The sequence below is a fragment of the Microcebus murinus genome, chromosome 10, assembly GCF_040939455.1.
Source record: "Microcebus murinus isolate Inina chromosome 10, M.murinus_Inina_mat1.0, whole genome shotgun sequence".
NCBI lineage: Eukaryota > Metazoa > Chordata > Mammalia > Primates > Cheirogaleidae > Microcebus > Microcebus murinus.
Window position 1 is genome coordinate 77537286 of NC_134113.1, and position 13344 is coordinate 77550629.

At 36.3% G+C, this 13344-nt stretch overlaps 1 protein-coding gene across 1 annotated transcript in view; it reads left to right on the top strand.

Moving 5' to 3' along the window:
• Nucleotides 1-13344, top strand: part of ITPR2 (inositol 1,4,5-trisphosphate receptor type 2) — a 467092-nt gene that overhangs the window by 177629 nt on the left and 276119 nt on the right. The window contains exons 23-26 of the mRNA XM_012739535.3: nt 1178-1307; nt 3401-3458; nt 5336-5501; nt 6560-6733. Coding sequence (XP_012594989.3) covers nt 1178-1307; nt 3401-3458; nt 5336-5501; nt 6560-6733 — 528 coding nt within the window. The remainder of the gene's footprint in view (nt 1-1177; nt 1308-3400; nt 3459-5335; nt 5502-6559; nt 6734-13344) is intronic.

Here is a 13344-nt window from a genome sequence, read left to right on the forward strand (position 1 = left end):
CTCTCTTTTGATTTCTCTCTCTCTTTCTCTCTGGCCCTCTCCCAACTCTTTCTCTGCCCTAGTTTTTATCCTTTGCTTTCCTCCTTTCCATCTACTTCCCATTTGTTTCTCATAATTGGGCATATTAGAGAGTAGAAGTTTTTATTTTGGTTATATTTATGAAATACAACTTTATGTTTCCTTATCTTCAACAAAAAGTTAATAAGTGTTTTAGATGCCACGTAATGCCAATTTCCCTAAAACTAGGGAGACTCTGTTGCTTACTGTCAAATGAGAGTCGTTTGAGAATGTAGGGGGCGCCACTCGTAATTATGCTGAGACAAAAGGCTAACCTGGGCCTCTCCCAGGCAACCTGGGGGGAGGGAGGGAGGCAGGGAGGAGCTATGTCAAAACCACAACTCTGATCTGTGGCACCTCCCGACTTTTCCTCCTCTCATCTCCTTTAAATTTAGAACAGGTGATTTAGCCCTCAATAATTTCCTAATTATGTTAACAATGCTATATTTTGTTTCCCACCTTGATTATTGGTTTCTTGAGGGCAGTGGGCTTCAAGTGTTTGCATTCCCTGTGGCTCCTAGCAGAGGATTGGATCTGTCCATGTATTAGCTGATGAGAATGACGATAAGACCACAAACCTAAGGAAACACAAACGCCGATGAGGAAAATCTGTGGTGTATAGTTCCTATTATTTCAGCTGTCCCCTTAGAGCCTGGCTCCAGGACTGATCATGATATAGCCTGAGTCAGTACTGTTGTAGCTGATTTCTTGACCTTTTGGTGCAAGGACGAGGGTCACAGCTCCATCAGTCTCCTCGCAGAGCCAACGGCAGCTCTGCAAAGTGCTCAGTGAAATTCCATCACGGTCATCTCTACTCACAGACCCACGTAATACCTCTACCTGGAATATTCAGAGAGCAATCTCGGGGAGTCGAATTTTCTTTACAAAAATTGCTTTGAGATTGTACTGACATTGGCTAATGGAAATGCATCCCTTTCCTTAGTGGTAAGGCTGATAAACATACAGGCAACTGACGTGTTAGGGTTTACAAATAAAGTTTCTAACTAGTTCGTTTGAAATGTTGATAGTTATATTGTTCTTGGTGTCGTGTGTAACGAATTGCCTTTTAAAAAACTGTGCTAATCAAAGAAAATTATGTTGTTTTTAATGTTCCTTATAGTTTATCCTGAGTGTCAGACTAGACTATAGGATCTCATATATGCTGTCAATATATAAGAAGGAGTTTGGCGAGGACAATGAAAATGCTGAGACGTCTGCCAATGGCTCTCCAGACACTTTACTACCATCAGGTGACAGTATTCACTCTTTGTATTTTGTTTTTCTGAGAACTTGAAAGTACCTTTCATGTTTTAAAACATAACCATATTTTTGCGAGACAAAAATGGAGACATAATCTCCACTAAAGACGTGAAAGAACTGAGACAGAGCGTAAAATAACTCACCTAGAATGGTGGGGAGGATGTTTGCTGTTGTCTGGTGCTAAGTCCCGTGGATGTCTTTTCCTTTGTAGTCTTAACAACTCTGTGAGGTGGAGATATTGTTTATTGCGCCATTTTACAGATAAGAAAATCAAGGTCAGAGGAGTTAAGTTACTTGCTAATGGTCATTAGGCCACCGTTTGTTTTTTTTTACTTCAAAATAAGATATGTGCAGTGTGCATAGGAATTTGTTCATGGTTTTTTTTAAACTATAGTCCGGCCCTCCAATGGCCTGAGGAACAGTGAACTGGCCCCCGGTTTAAAAAGTTTGAGGTCCCCTGGTAAATCTTTTAAGCATCGTGCCATTTCGGTGAAAATCTAAGAGAAATTTTTCTGCCTGAATCAAAGAGCAGTGTGTGAAATGCAGTTGTCAGAAGGAAAAGTGTTTTGTAGGGAAGCTCTCACCTGATCCAAGAATAAAGAGATGACATTCCCTGAAGGCCTATATATGTTGTTGGTTTCTTTTGTATGTGTGTGTATGTGTGTGTGTTTTACTTTGTATGGTTATAAGCTAGAACTGTACTTCAATTTTCACATCTAAAAGGTGTGAGAATGAAGCCACTCTATCTCTGAGTGTTGGAGCATAACAACAAAAGAGCACACAAATGATGGTAAAAATTTTGTGACTATAGGAAGGACTTTTGGAAACCCCCCCCAAAATATTAAATTACCACTTTCTTGGATAGGTCAGGCCGGTCGTGGCAGGCTGGAAACTTCATCTTATTCAAAATTTAGCTAGTTAACAGGATTCTTTTTCTGAGGATAGGATTCCTACACAGATGTGAGACTTTCTTCTAACCACACCACTGTGACAACCTTAGGAACTCACCTCTTCTTTGTCTGTCAGTCAATGAGGAATGACGCAGTGATTGTAAGTGTGTAGTTAAAATGGTTGCTAGACCCAATGTCCGGCTGTCTGGATCATTAGTGCCATCCAGAAGGCACCATGCCTCTAGAGATGGAGTTCAGCTTGCCTAAGCGAGAAGTCACTTCTGGCACATTTGCAACAGTGTTGTTTTTCTGCTTCCCAGAAGTGTAGAACCCCAAAGGGCTATTTCCAGGAATGATATGGCAGAACCAGAAAGTCTTGCTGGCGGGTTGCGTTGACAGTAGCATAAAAATTATTGGCTCCCAGAAGCCAGACTTCTGGAAACATGAGCTTTAAGTGTCAGTAAAGTAGCCGAGGGACAGTCTAGGGGCACCCCAGAAAATGCTTTCTCTCTGATTTTACCTGCTCTCTTTTCATTGTTTGTATCTGTAAAGGATAACTTTCTAGGGAAAACTGTTTTTCCCCTTCTTATGTCTTGCCCTGTTTTCTTTTTATGCTTTCGAGATGGGAAATAAATAGTTTATTTATCATTTAAACATATTATCTTAAGAAAGGCATCTTTAGAATGTTGGTGGTGGGGGACGGTAAAGAATCATGATTGGTTTACATAGAAAAAAACACCCTGTCCCACAGGGAAAAGGGATAGAGTTTTAGTCACATCAAAGTTAGGTAAAAAGACCGTGTTGTTTGGAAACAGCATTTAGCAACAAGGCTGATTGTATGTATATTTCGATTCTTTAAAAAATTATTTTTCAGTGTTGTCACCCATTTAAATTGTATCATTTAATGTATATATACATACATTTATACAGATAAGAGGCACTTTTTAAATGGCGCTTTCTGAATTTTTTAAATATATCTTTGACTACAGCAATACATTAGTTTAAAACATAGTTTACATTGAAAAATTACATTGCTGTCTAAGTGGAACTATGTTGTGATTTTTTTAAAACTGTTAATTGAATTGGGAGAGTCAAAGAATTAAGACAAAAATATTTTCAGGTAAGCAACTACGAATATTGTGTTTCCTAATTAAAATAAGATAAAGAATAGATTTTACCGTTTGTCTTTGCAGCTATTGTTCCTGATATAGATGAAATTGCAGCACAGGCAGAAACTATGTTTGCTGGAAGGTATAGTAACATTTATGTTTCTTTATCTTACTTGTGGAATAAGATTTTACTTAGAATTTTATTGATACTTCGTTATTGTTCATTTCCCTATATCTATCTATTTTTAGACCCTCTATTGTTGCTAACATTATTTCTGCCAGAAATGGAGCTACTAATTTACTCTAGGGGAGAAAGCAAAGGTTTTCTTTAGGTCAGGTAAAAAAAAGGGAAAAGAGAAATTAGATCAGTGTATTGAACTTTTCCCTGAATTCTCTGCTTTTCTTTCTTCAAATAATGACAGTCCAAGAATGCCCTTTAACTCCCCTGGTATAAATATCGCTGCATCTTGTAAAGCATTGCTTCCTTGAATCCTAGATATTTGAGGCAAGAAAGTAACTTCTTTAATGTTATCATTAACTTTATATGTGAGAAATACAGCTATTTTCTGCCGATTGGAAATATCCATAATTAAAGAAAACAAAATACCTTTGGTCTGACTACCCTCCTTTGCTACCCTGCCATTTATTGTTTTCAATTCATTTCTTTTTCAGAAAATAGCAATCAGAAAAGAAAAAAGTAAAATGCATAAGCTACAAATTATTAGTTTCTAGTGTTCGTTTTCCTTATAGACTTGAAATGAGAACCTAAAAAAGGGTATACAGTGGTCCCCCTTTATCTATAGTAGATTTGTTGCAAGACCCCCAGTAGATGCCTAAAACCCTTGGATAGTACCAAACCCTATATATGCACTACGTATTTTCCTGTATGTACATACCTATGATAAAGTTTACTTTATAAATTAGGCACATTGAGAGATTAACAACAATAGCTAATAATAAAGTAAAACAGTTGTAACAACATGCCAGCATCACCATCCTTGGGCCTTGGGGCCATTATAAGGTGAAATAAGGATTACTTGAACACAAGCCCTGAGATAAGGGAGATGGTCGAGCTTATAACCCAGAGCACTGACTTCCATGTGACTCATGGGCAGGGATCGTAGACACTGTGGATACGCTGGACAAAGGGATGATTCATGTCCTAGGTGGGATGGAGTGGGATGGCGCACAATTTAAAACTTATGCATTGTTTATTTCTGGAATTTTCTATTTAATTTTTTGGGACCGCGGTAGACCCCGGGTAGCTGAAACTTACAGAAAGCGAATCTGCGGATAAGTGGGGACTACTGCACTAAACTTTTTGTTGCATTTGTTGTTGTTGTTAGAAAGACACGAATTGAGAATTAAGGGAGCCAAAAGGATTTTAATCTTTAGCAAATACTTGTTTAGCTTTGCTTTTATATTGTAGTACCGGTTTTTGTTGCTGTTTGCCTATTGATGTATTTTTACTTTTCCCAGGAAGAGAGAGTGAACCACTTATGATTTCACATTAAAATAGATGGACCTTTTGTTCCAGTGAGATCTTACTCAGAGTCATAATACACCACAGGCGTGTGGCTGCTCTGGGGGTGGTTCCGCATGTGCTCACTGTCTTCCTGCCCCTCCCTGCTGTCATGTAGGGGTCTCCAGGGCTCTGGGGAAAATCAGTGTACATCCAGCCTAGGATGTTTCAACAAATGCTTTTGGATTGATTCAGACGCCTGTGTTTTGTCTATGCCTGGGTAACCCACTCATCCCGATTTGCCTAGGAACTCCCTCAGTCCTAGATAGACTAGATCGGTCACTCCTACTTCATGGGCAAGCACCAGTTTTTCTTTGTGATTATTTCCTCATCAGTTACAATGAGGGGGAGGGGGAAAGTAAAAATTTCTTCCTTTTTACTTCCAAGTTTGGGAAAATAAGTGATATAACTGAGAAATATACACACACAATTTCAATCACTTCAGTGTAGATGTTATATAAATATAAGTCACTTTAGAATTATTTTTGGTTTTACAGGAAGGAAAAAAACCCAGTTCAACTTGACGATGAAGGAGGCAGGACGTTCTTACGGGTCCTCATTCATCTGATCATGCACGACTACCCCCCTTTGCTCTCTGGAGCCCTGCAGCTACTATTCAAGCACTTCAGCCAGAGAGCGGAAGTTTTACAGGCATTTAAGCAGGTAAGACCGAGTAGCCCCCAATGGTCCCATAGCAGAAGCCCCGAAAATGTTGCTTTTAACATCCAACCTGACTTCATGGTTGCAGTTATTGAGACTGTGTGGCTTTTCCTGGGGAGACTTTCTATTTTTAAACATAGACGTGGCCTTGTCTATGCCAGGACATGATCTATTTTAGAAAGAGCTCCCCACAAGTGATTTTCAGTTAATATTTTTAATGCAAATGACAGGCACTAAGATTTAAGAAGGCGCTGGGGGATCATAATATATTGGGAATTTTGTTGCCGTAACTCTTATTTTGCCCCCAAATTTTACTGATAAATTTGGGTAGGACAAGCAGCAACCCTGAAAGAATGAATTATTTTGCTATTGAAAAATGTATAAATCCAAAAGAAAGGAACTGCGATGGTTCTAATTTTTGTGATCTTTGAATAAGGCATCAATCTTGAGGTTATTGATCAATAATACCCAAGTGCTTATGTATATATTTCAATAATATTTATTTTATTTAATAGGGCATTGATCTTTATTAGGAAGTTTTGCAGGAATATGTTAAAGAATGTTAAATAATTAAAAAGATAGTCATGTAAATACATATAATTATGCATGTATGTATATGCCATATAACACATATAAATTATAATAAAATACACATGTATGTCATGAGGTTTAGATTATACCTGTCAATATTTTCTTCCACTTATTTTTATGTGTCTACCTTTTATTAATCAGAGAGAGTCTCAGAAAAATTAACTTCAGCAGTGAAATTAGAGTTAGGGTCTATTTCATCTTAAATTACTCCTTAGTGTTTTGAAAAGTTGTGCTAGGGCTTACTTTAAAAATTTGTTTTTTTTTTAAATAACGTGAGTATGTTGGTTAGAGTTCACAGATACTTACAGGTAAGTTTTTATGGCCAATACACATCTAAGGTATTCATAAATATTCTAATATTGAACTTTAGGAGATAAATATGTTTAAAGACAAGGGATTTTCAACGTAAAGGAAATAGGAATAAAGGAAGTTTCATAGTAAGTTAAGGGTTGAAATTCTTCTGTTCCCAGGTGCAGTTACTGGTGTCCAATCAAGACGTAGATAACTACAAGCAGATCAAGGCAGATCTAGACCAGCTCCGACTGACTGTAGAAAAGTCTGAGTTATGGGTTGAGAAGAACAGCAGCTATGAGAATGGAGAAATGGGTGAAAATCAAGTAAAAGGTGGTGAAGAGCCACTTGAGGTTTGTTTTCAAGATCTATTTCTAAATAATCCAAATGATATCTTTTAAGTCAGATATGTAACCATGTGCTCTGCAGTCATAATTATTCATGAAGAAAATTTTGTTCTGAGCAACAGAGCATAACATTTTCATTTGCCAAGTCAATTAACTCCATCACCTGCACTTAGGTTAATTCTGGTCAATTGCTACCACTTCTTACCTCATCTGTCTAGTTTTTCCCTCTTTCTCATTTCTATCGTGAATCCTGTAATCCAGGAGTCAGGATCATAGGAGGGAGTATGGGAGAAGAAAGGAATGGACCCTAAGCTGAGACTTATGTTTCCATAGGGGTGAATTTTTATCACCTTTCACTGTGGCTACTTTTTGCCAGCCTGAAAATCCTTCCTACCATTATGGCACATCCTTATGTCATATATAAATATATCTAAATGAAAAGGCAATATGCTTTAGTGTCAACATGAAAATACCAAAAATCTTGAGGTGGTGATCTGATCTTCTGTTGTATTGCTTTCAGTTTTAGTGGGTTAATTATAACATGTTTTCACATTTCACTAAATATATACAACCATTTAAAAATTTTTTAAATAGCATTTTAATGGTAATGCTTAGATAAAAGATTTGTACCAATATCTATGGATAATGTATAAAGGTTCTGAAATGCCTGTCTAGTGTTTTATTTAGTTGTTTTTTTTAATTTGCAGCAATGTAGACTATTTGTATGGGTTTCCCTACCCTAGCTTTGTGTTTGTTGGAGTAGCCAAAATATTGTAGAATGAACAGTGATGACAGATGGGGGATACTTACAGTGAAAAAATACTGAAAAGTTTCAAGGGAAATTTGACCTGGTGGGTTACTATTTCTTGTGATTTTTCTGTACGAAATTTTTGACTTAATCAGCGTGGGTTTTGGCATCAGACACCCCAGAATTTGCCACTCAGTGTATGTGTGACTTTGAGTGACTTACTTTCATTCTTCTAAGTTTTATTGTCTATAAAATGGACATAATAATGGTACTTAACTCATTGAACTGCTGTAAGGATTAAATGAGCAAACCCTGTGTGTGTGGTTAAGTGTGTCAGTTAATATGGCTTCAGTGGGAATATATAAACAATATGGTGATATATTATTAATATTTGCCAGCGAGTCAAGAAGTGAGGGGCTCCAGCTTTAATTCATCGTCTCAGTGTTGTCATCATGGATCAATAGGCTTAGTTTTGAGGCTAATCTTTCTCATGGTTGCATTGTGGCAGCAGCATCTGTGCATGACACCACCAAGAAAGAATATCCATTTCTGGGTCTTTTGTGTAGGAGCCAGGAAACCTTTCCCAGGTGCCCCTCAGTAGACTCTACCTCCTGTCTCCTTGGCCAAAACAGGATGACGTGTTTACCCCTACACCAATGTACTACAGGATTAGTTTAGATTAAATCAAAGATGTCCCTCAAGCTGGGATGCCCACCCTGAGTTACATGGGGGAAGGATAGATGGCAGAACAAAATTGGAATCTGCTATCAAGGAAGAATAAGAAAGGATGTTGGTTAGCCAACAGCAGTATCTGCCAAAGTCACTATTCAATTAGTGTTTGTTATAATTATTATTTGTTTTTATGTGCAACACTTTGTGCTGCTTGTTATGATGGATATAGACCTATAGGGTAATTAATTCCAATTCTTTATGTGATGTTTATATTCTCTTTCTCTAAATGTCTCCCATGCATGAGATCTGTGATGGGAAATTCAGTACCACCTGAGGTAGCATATTCTACTGAAATTAATGTATAGCTTAAGAAATGGAATATTACCAGCAAGAAGTTCATGTGCTCCCTCCCTATATTCCAGAGGAAACAACTATCATGAATTTGTGTTAAAAATTTCCTTGCTTAATGGTTTTACCAAATGTCTGTATTTATAAAACATAAGAAATATATGAAATTTAGTCTATTGTAGATATGTTTTGTCATTCATCCTTGTTGATGTATAGTTGCAACTGATTCATTTTCTCTAATATATATTATTACATTTATACATGAGTTTATCCAGGTAACTGTTGATAGACATTTGGGTTCTTTCCAGTTTTGATGTTTTAAAAGAAATTTTGCTACTAAAAGCAATACTACTGTGAAAACTCTTATATGTCAACTGATGCACATGTTCAAGAGATTCTTCAGGAGTAAAACATGTAGTATGTTCACTTTTACCAGATAATGCCAATTGTTTTTCCTCCACCAATGTATGAGAGTTCCTATATCTCCCCATCCTTATAATTGTTGTTCTCACTTTTCCATTTTTGATAATTTGTTATGTTTAATGTATCAGCTCTGTTGTGGTTTTCATTTTGCTGGGTTACTTCTGAGGTTGATGTAAATGTAAACATTTTTTTCCTATGTTTATTTGTCATTTTACTTTGCTTACAGTTTAGATAAAGCTAAATTCCATATAGGCAGGTAGTTAGGTACTATCAATTCATGTGGACCTACTAAGGTTAAAAATATTTTTTTACTTCAAGTCATGGTGATGCTATAAATTCAAACTTGAATATAATCTTTTTGGCTGTTATTTCTTTTTTCTTGCTTTATTGTGTTGGTGGCAGTTCCTAGTGCAATGTTAAATAGAAGTGGTGATAATGGGCATCCTTGTCTCATTTCTGATTTTAAAGGGAATGGTTTTAATATTTCTCTATTGAACATAATGTTTATTGTACATTTTTAATAGATACTCTTTATCAAGGAGGAAATTCTCTTTTATTCCTAGTTTGCTAATTTTTTTCCCACCAATAAATTTTATTGACTTTATTGACTTTATTGACTTTAGTGTTTATAATTTATGCATTTACTGAGATTACATTATTTTTTTTTAATCTGTTCACTTTAATTACATAAATCCTGAATAGAGCTTCTACTATAGTAACTTTGCATTTTAGAATAAAAATATCTTGGTGATTTTTTTTTACATTGCTAGATTCAGTCTACTAATACTTTGTGTAGACTTTTACATCTATACTGTCAGTGAGACTTGCCTATAATTTTCTTTTCTTGAAGTAAAATTCATATCAAGGTAAGACCAGTCCCATAAAATGAATTGTAGAGTCCTCTTTTTATGTGTAAGATTGGAATTATCTGTTCTATGAATGTGTGATAAAACCTTTCTGTAAAAGGTATTATAGAAAAGTAAAACCTGGGCCTGGGCATTGCATTTACCTTGTGGGAAGATTTTTAAGTACTGATTCCATTTTTTTGATGGTTATAAATTCATTCACATTTTCTATTTTGTGTCAATTTGTTGTACATTTTTCTAGTCATATATTTAAATTTGCAAATTTATTGGCATAAGTTTGTTTATACTCTTTTACTATCTTTTTAGTTTCTGCTATAACTATAGCTTCATACCCTTTTTTCATTCTTCATATTGTTTACTTTTGTCTTGCTTCTTTTCTCTAGCTAAATCTTGCCAGAGTTTTATGTATAGCTGACCCTCGAGCAGGGTCTCTCTTCAGGTATGCCATATTTGCAGTTTACCAATTAAATTTTTAACTTCAGCTTTTATACTTTTTTACACCTGAAATTTTATTTTTTTTTCCAAATCTATTTAGTATTTTTTGATCATGTTTTGTTTCTTCTCATTTTTGTGATTCCTTATGGCTATTTTATAGCCTGTATACTTCCAGGAGCTGATGTACTTGAGCTTTTCTTGTGATTCTCACTCATGTTTCTCATTTCATTATATTTTTGGTCATCTTTGATTATGAGCTCATATCTTTTTTGAATTTACTTCATTTTTAGAAAAGTTTTATGTTTAGAGAAAAACTTCGCAGAAAGTATAGAGTTCTCATATAGTCCCTCTTCTCCTCTTTCATTTTCTCCTATTATTAACATCTAGGATAAGTGTAGTACATTTGTTAGAATTGATGAGCCAGTATTGATTCGTTATTATTAACTAAAGTTTATTACGTTTATTAAGTTTCACTCTGTGTTGTATGGTTCTGTGGCTTTTGACAAATGCTTAATGTCATATATCCACCATTACAGTGTCATACTGTGGTTTTGCTCCCCTAAAAATATTCTGTGCTTCACCCATTCATCTCTCCTCTCAAATTCCTAAGTCCCTGGCTACCACTGATTTCTTTTTTAAATTTATTTCAGAATATTATGGGAATACAAACGTTTTAGTTACATAAATTGCTTTTGTACTATTTGCGTCAAAGTGTGCCCATCACCAGATGGTGTGCATTGTACCTGTTAGGTGTGAATTTACCCATCCCTTCCTCCCCTCTCCCACCTGCTTGATTTCCAATGAATGTTATTTACGTATGTGCACATAAGTGTTGATCGATTAGTTCCAATTTAATGGTGAGTACACGTGATGTGTGTTTTTCCATTCTTGTGATACTTCACTTGGGAGAATGGTCTCCAATTCCATCCAGGTTAATATAGAGGTGTTAGTTCACCATATTTTTTTGTGGCTGAGTAGTACTTCATGGTATACATATACCACATTTTATTAATAATCCACTCATGTATTTAATTGATGGGTTGTTTGTACATCTTTGCATTTGTGAATTGTGCTGCTATAAACATTCGAGTGCAGGTATCTTTTTTTTTTTTATAGAATGTCTTTTTTTTCCTTTGGGTAGATACCTAGTAATGGGATTGCTGGATCAGGTGGTAGTTCTACTTTTAGCTCTTGAGGTATCTCCATATTACTTTCCACAGAAGTGGTACTAGTTTGCAGTCCCACAAGAAGTGTATGAGTGTTCCTATCTCTCTGCATCCACACCAACATTTGTTTTGGGACTTTTTGATAACAACCACAGTTAAGTGATATCCATTGTGGTTTCGATTTGCATTTCCCTGAAGATTGACATGTTGAGCATTTTTCCATGTTTGTTGGCTATTGATCTATCTTCCTTTGAAAAGTTTCTATTCATCTCTTTTGCCCACTTTTATTTTTTTTTTTTTTTGAGACAGAGTCTCGCTTTGTTGCCCAGGCTAGAGTGAGTGCTGTGGCGTCAGCCTAGCTCACAGCAACCTCAAACTCCTGGGCTCAAGCAATCCTTCTGCCTCAGCCTCCCAAGTAGCTGGGACTACAGGCATGCGCCACCATGCCCGGCTAATTTTTTCTATATATATATCAGTTGGCCAATTAATTTCTTTGTATTTATAGTAGAGACGGGGTCTTGCTCTTGCTCAGGCTGGTTTTGAACTCCTGACCTTGAGCAATCCGCCCGCCTCAGCCTCCCAAGAGCTAGGATTACAGGCGTGAGCCACCGCGCCCGGCTTTTTTGCCCAGTTTTTAAGGCATGAAACCATAAGAATTCTAGAAGAAAATGTTGAAAAAACTCTTATAGACATTGGCCTAGGCAAAGAATATATGAAGAAGATCACCAAAGCAATTCCAGTAAAAACAAAAATAAATAAATGGGACCTGATTAAATTAAAAAACTTCTGCACAGCCATGGAAACAATCATTAGAGCCAATAGACAACCTACAGAATAGGAGAAAATATTTGCATGCTATAAAGCACTGATAACTAGAATCTGATAAAGCACTGATAACTAGAATCTATAAAGAACTCAAGCAAATCAACAAGAAAAAATCATACAACCACACTGATTTCTTACAGTCTACGGAGTTGTGCCTTTTTCATATAGTTGGAATCATACAGTATGTGGCTTTTCCAGACTGGTTTCTTTCTCTTAGCAATATGTATTTAAGGTTCTTTCATGTCCTTTTTGTAGCTTGATAGCTCATTTCTTTATATTATTGAATAATAGTCCATTGTATGCATGTGCACTACAGTTTATCCACTCACCTGTTGAAGGACATCTCTTTTGTTTCCAATTTTTCACAATTATGAATAAAGCTGCTATAAACATTTTGGTGCAGGTTTTGAGCTCATATCTTTTGACCTCTGTCCTGAGGGTTGAAACAGGGGATGTTTTCCTTCTTGGAGTATTTGTGATTGCCTTGACCTGTTACCAGGGGGCGCTGCTAGCCCAATACCACATTGCTCCTTCCCTGCACACCTGTCTTGAGACAGGAATTTCTTCCCAGACTTGACAGTTGCTTTGATATTACTTAGTCTCTGAGTTGTAGGGCTATGGTAGTATTGTCATTTGCCTTCAGGGAAATTTATCCTGTGGCCTTGTAGCTTGTAGCTCTCTGCTCTGGTTTCACATTATGTTTTTTTCCCTTAGAAAATTGAGAGTGGGATCTCTGGGACTTGTCCTTTGTTTTCTGTAAGCCCAGAAATGTACTTAAAATAGGTTTTTATCTACAATCTGCTTTGTAATAGGAGGGCTCTTTGCAGTTTTAAGTTAGCTGTTTCTTGCAGAAGTCTTTAAGATGTGTTTACTTTAGGTATTTAGTGATTTGTTGTTGTTGTTGTTGTTATGAACTCTCATTTATTTGGAACTTTATATGTGGAATTCCTTTGAAGCCTGTAGTTGATATAGAGAAGATTTTTACTCTGTGAGGCACTTTGGGATACTATGTTCTGTAACCATATTAAACACAATTTTTGGCTTGGGACATTGGGGTCCCTTTACTATTGCAAATTCTGATTTTAAATCTTGAGTGAAATCTTTATATACAGGAGCCTTAAGAGTTTTTTCCCC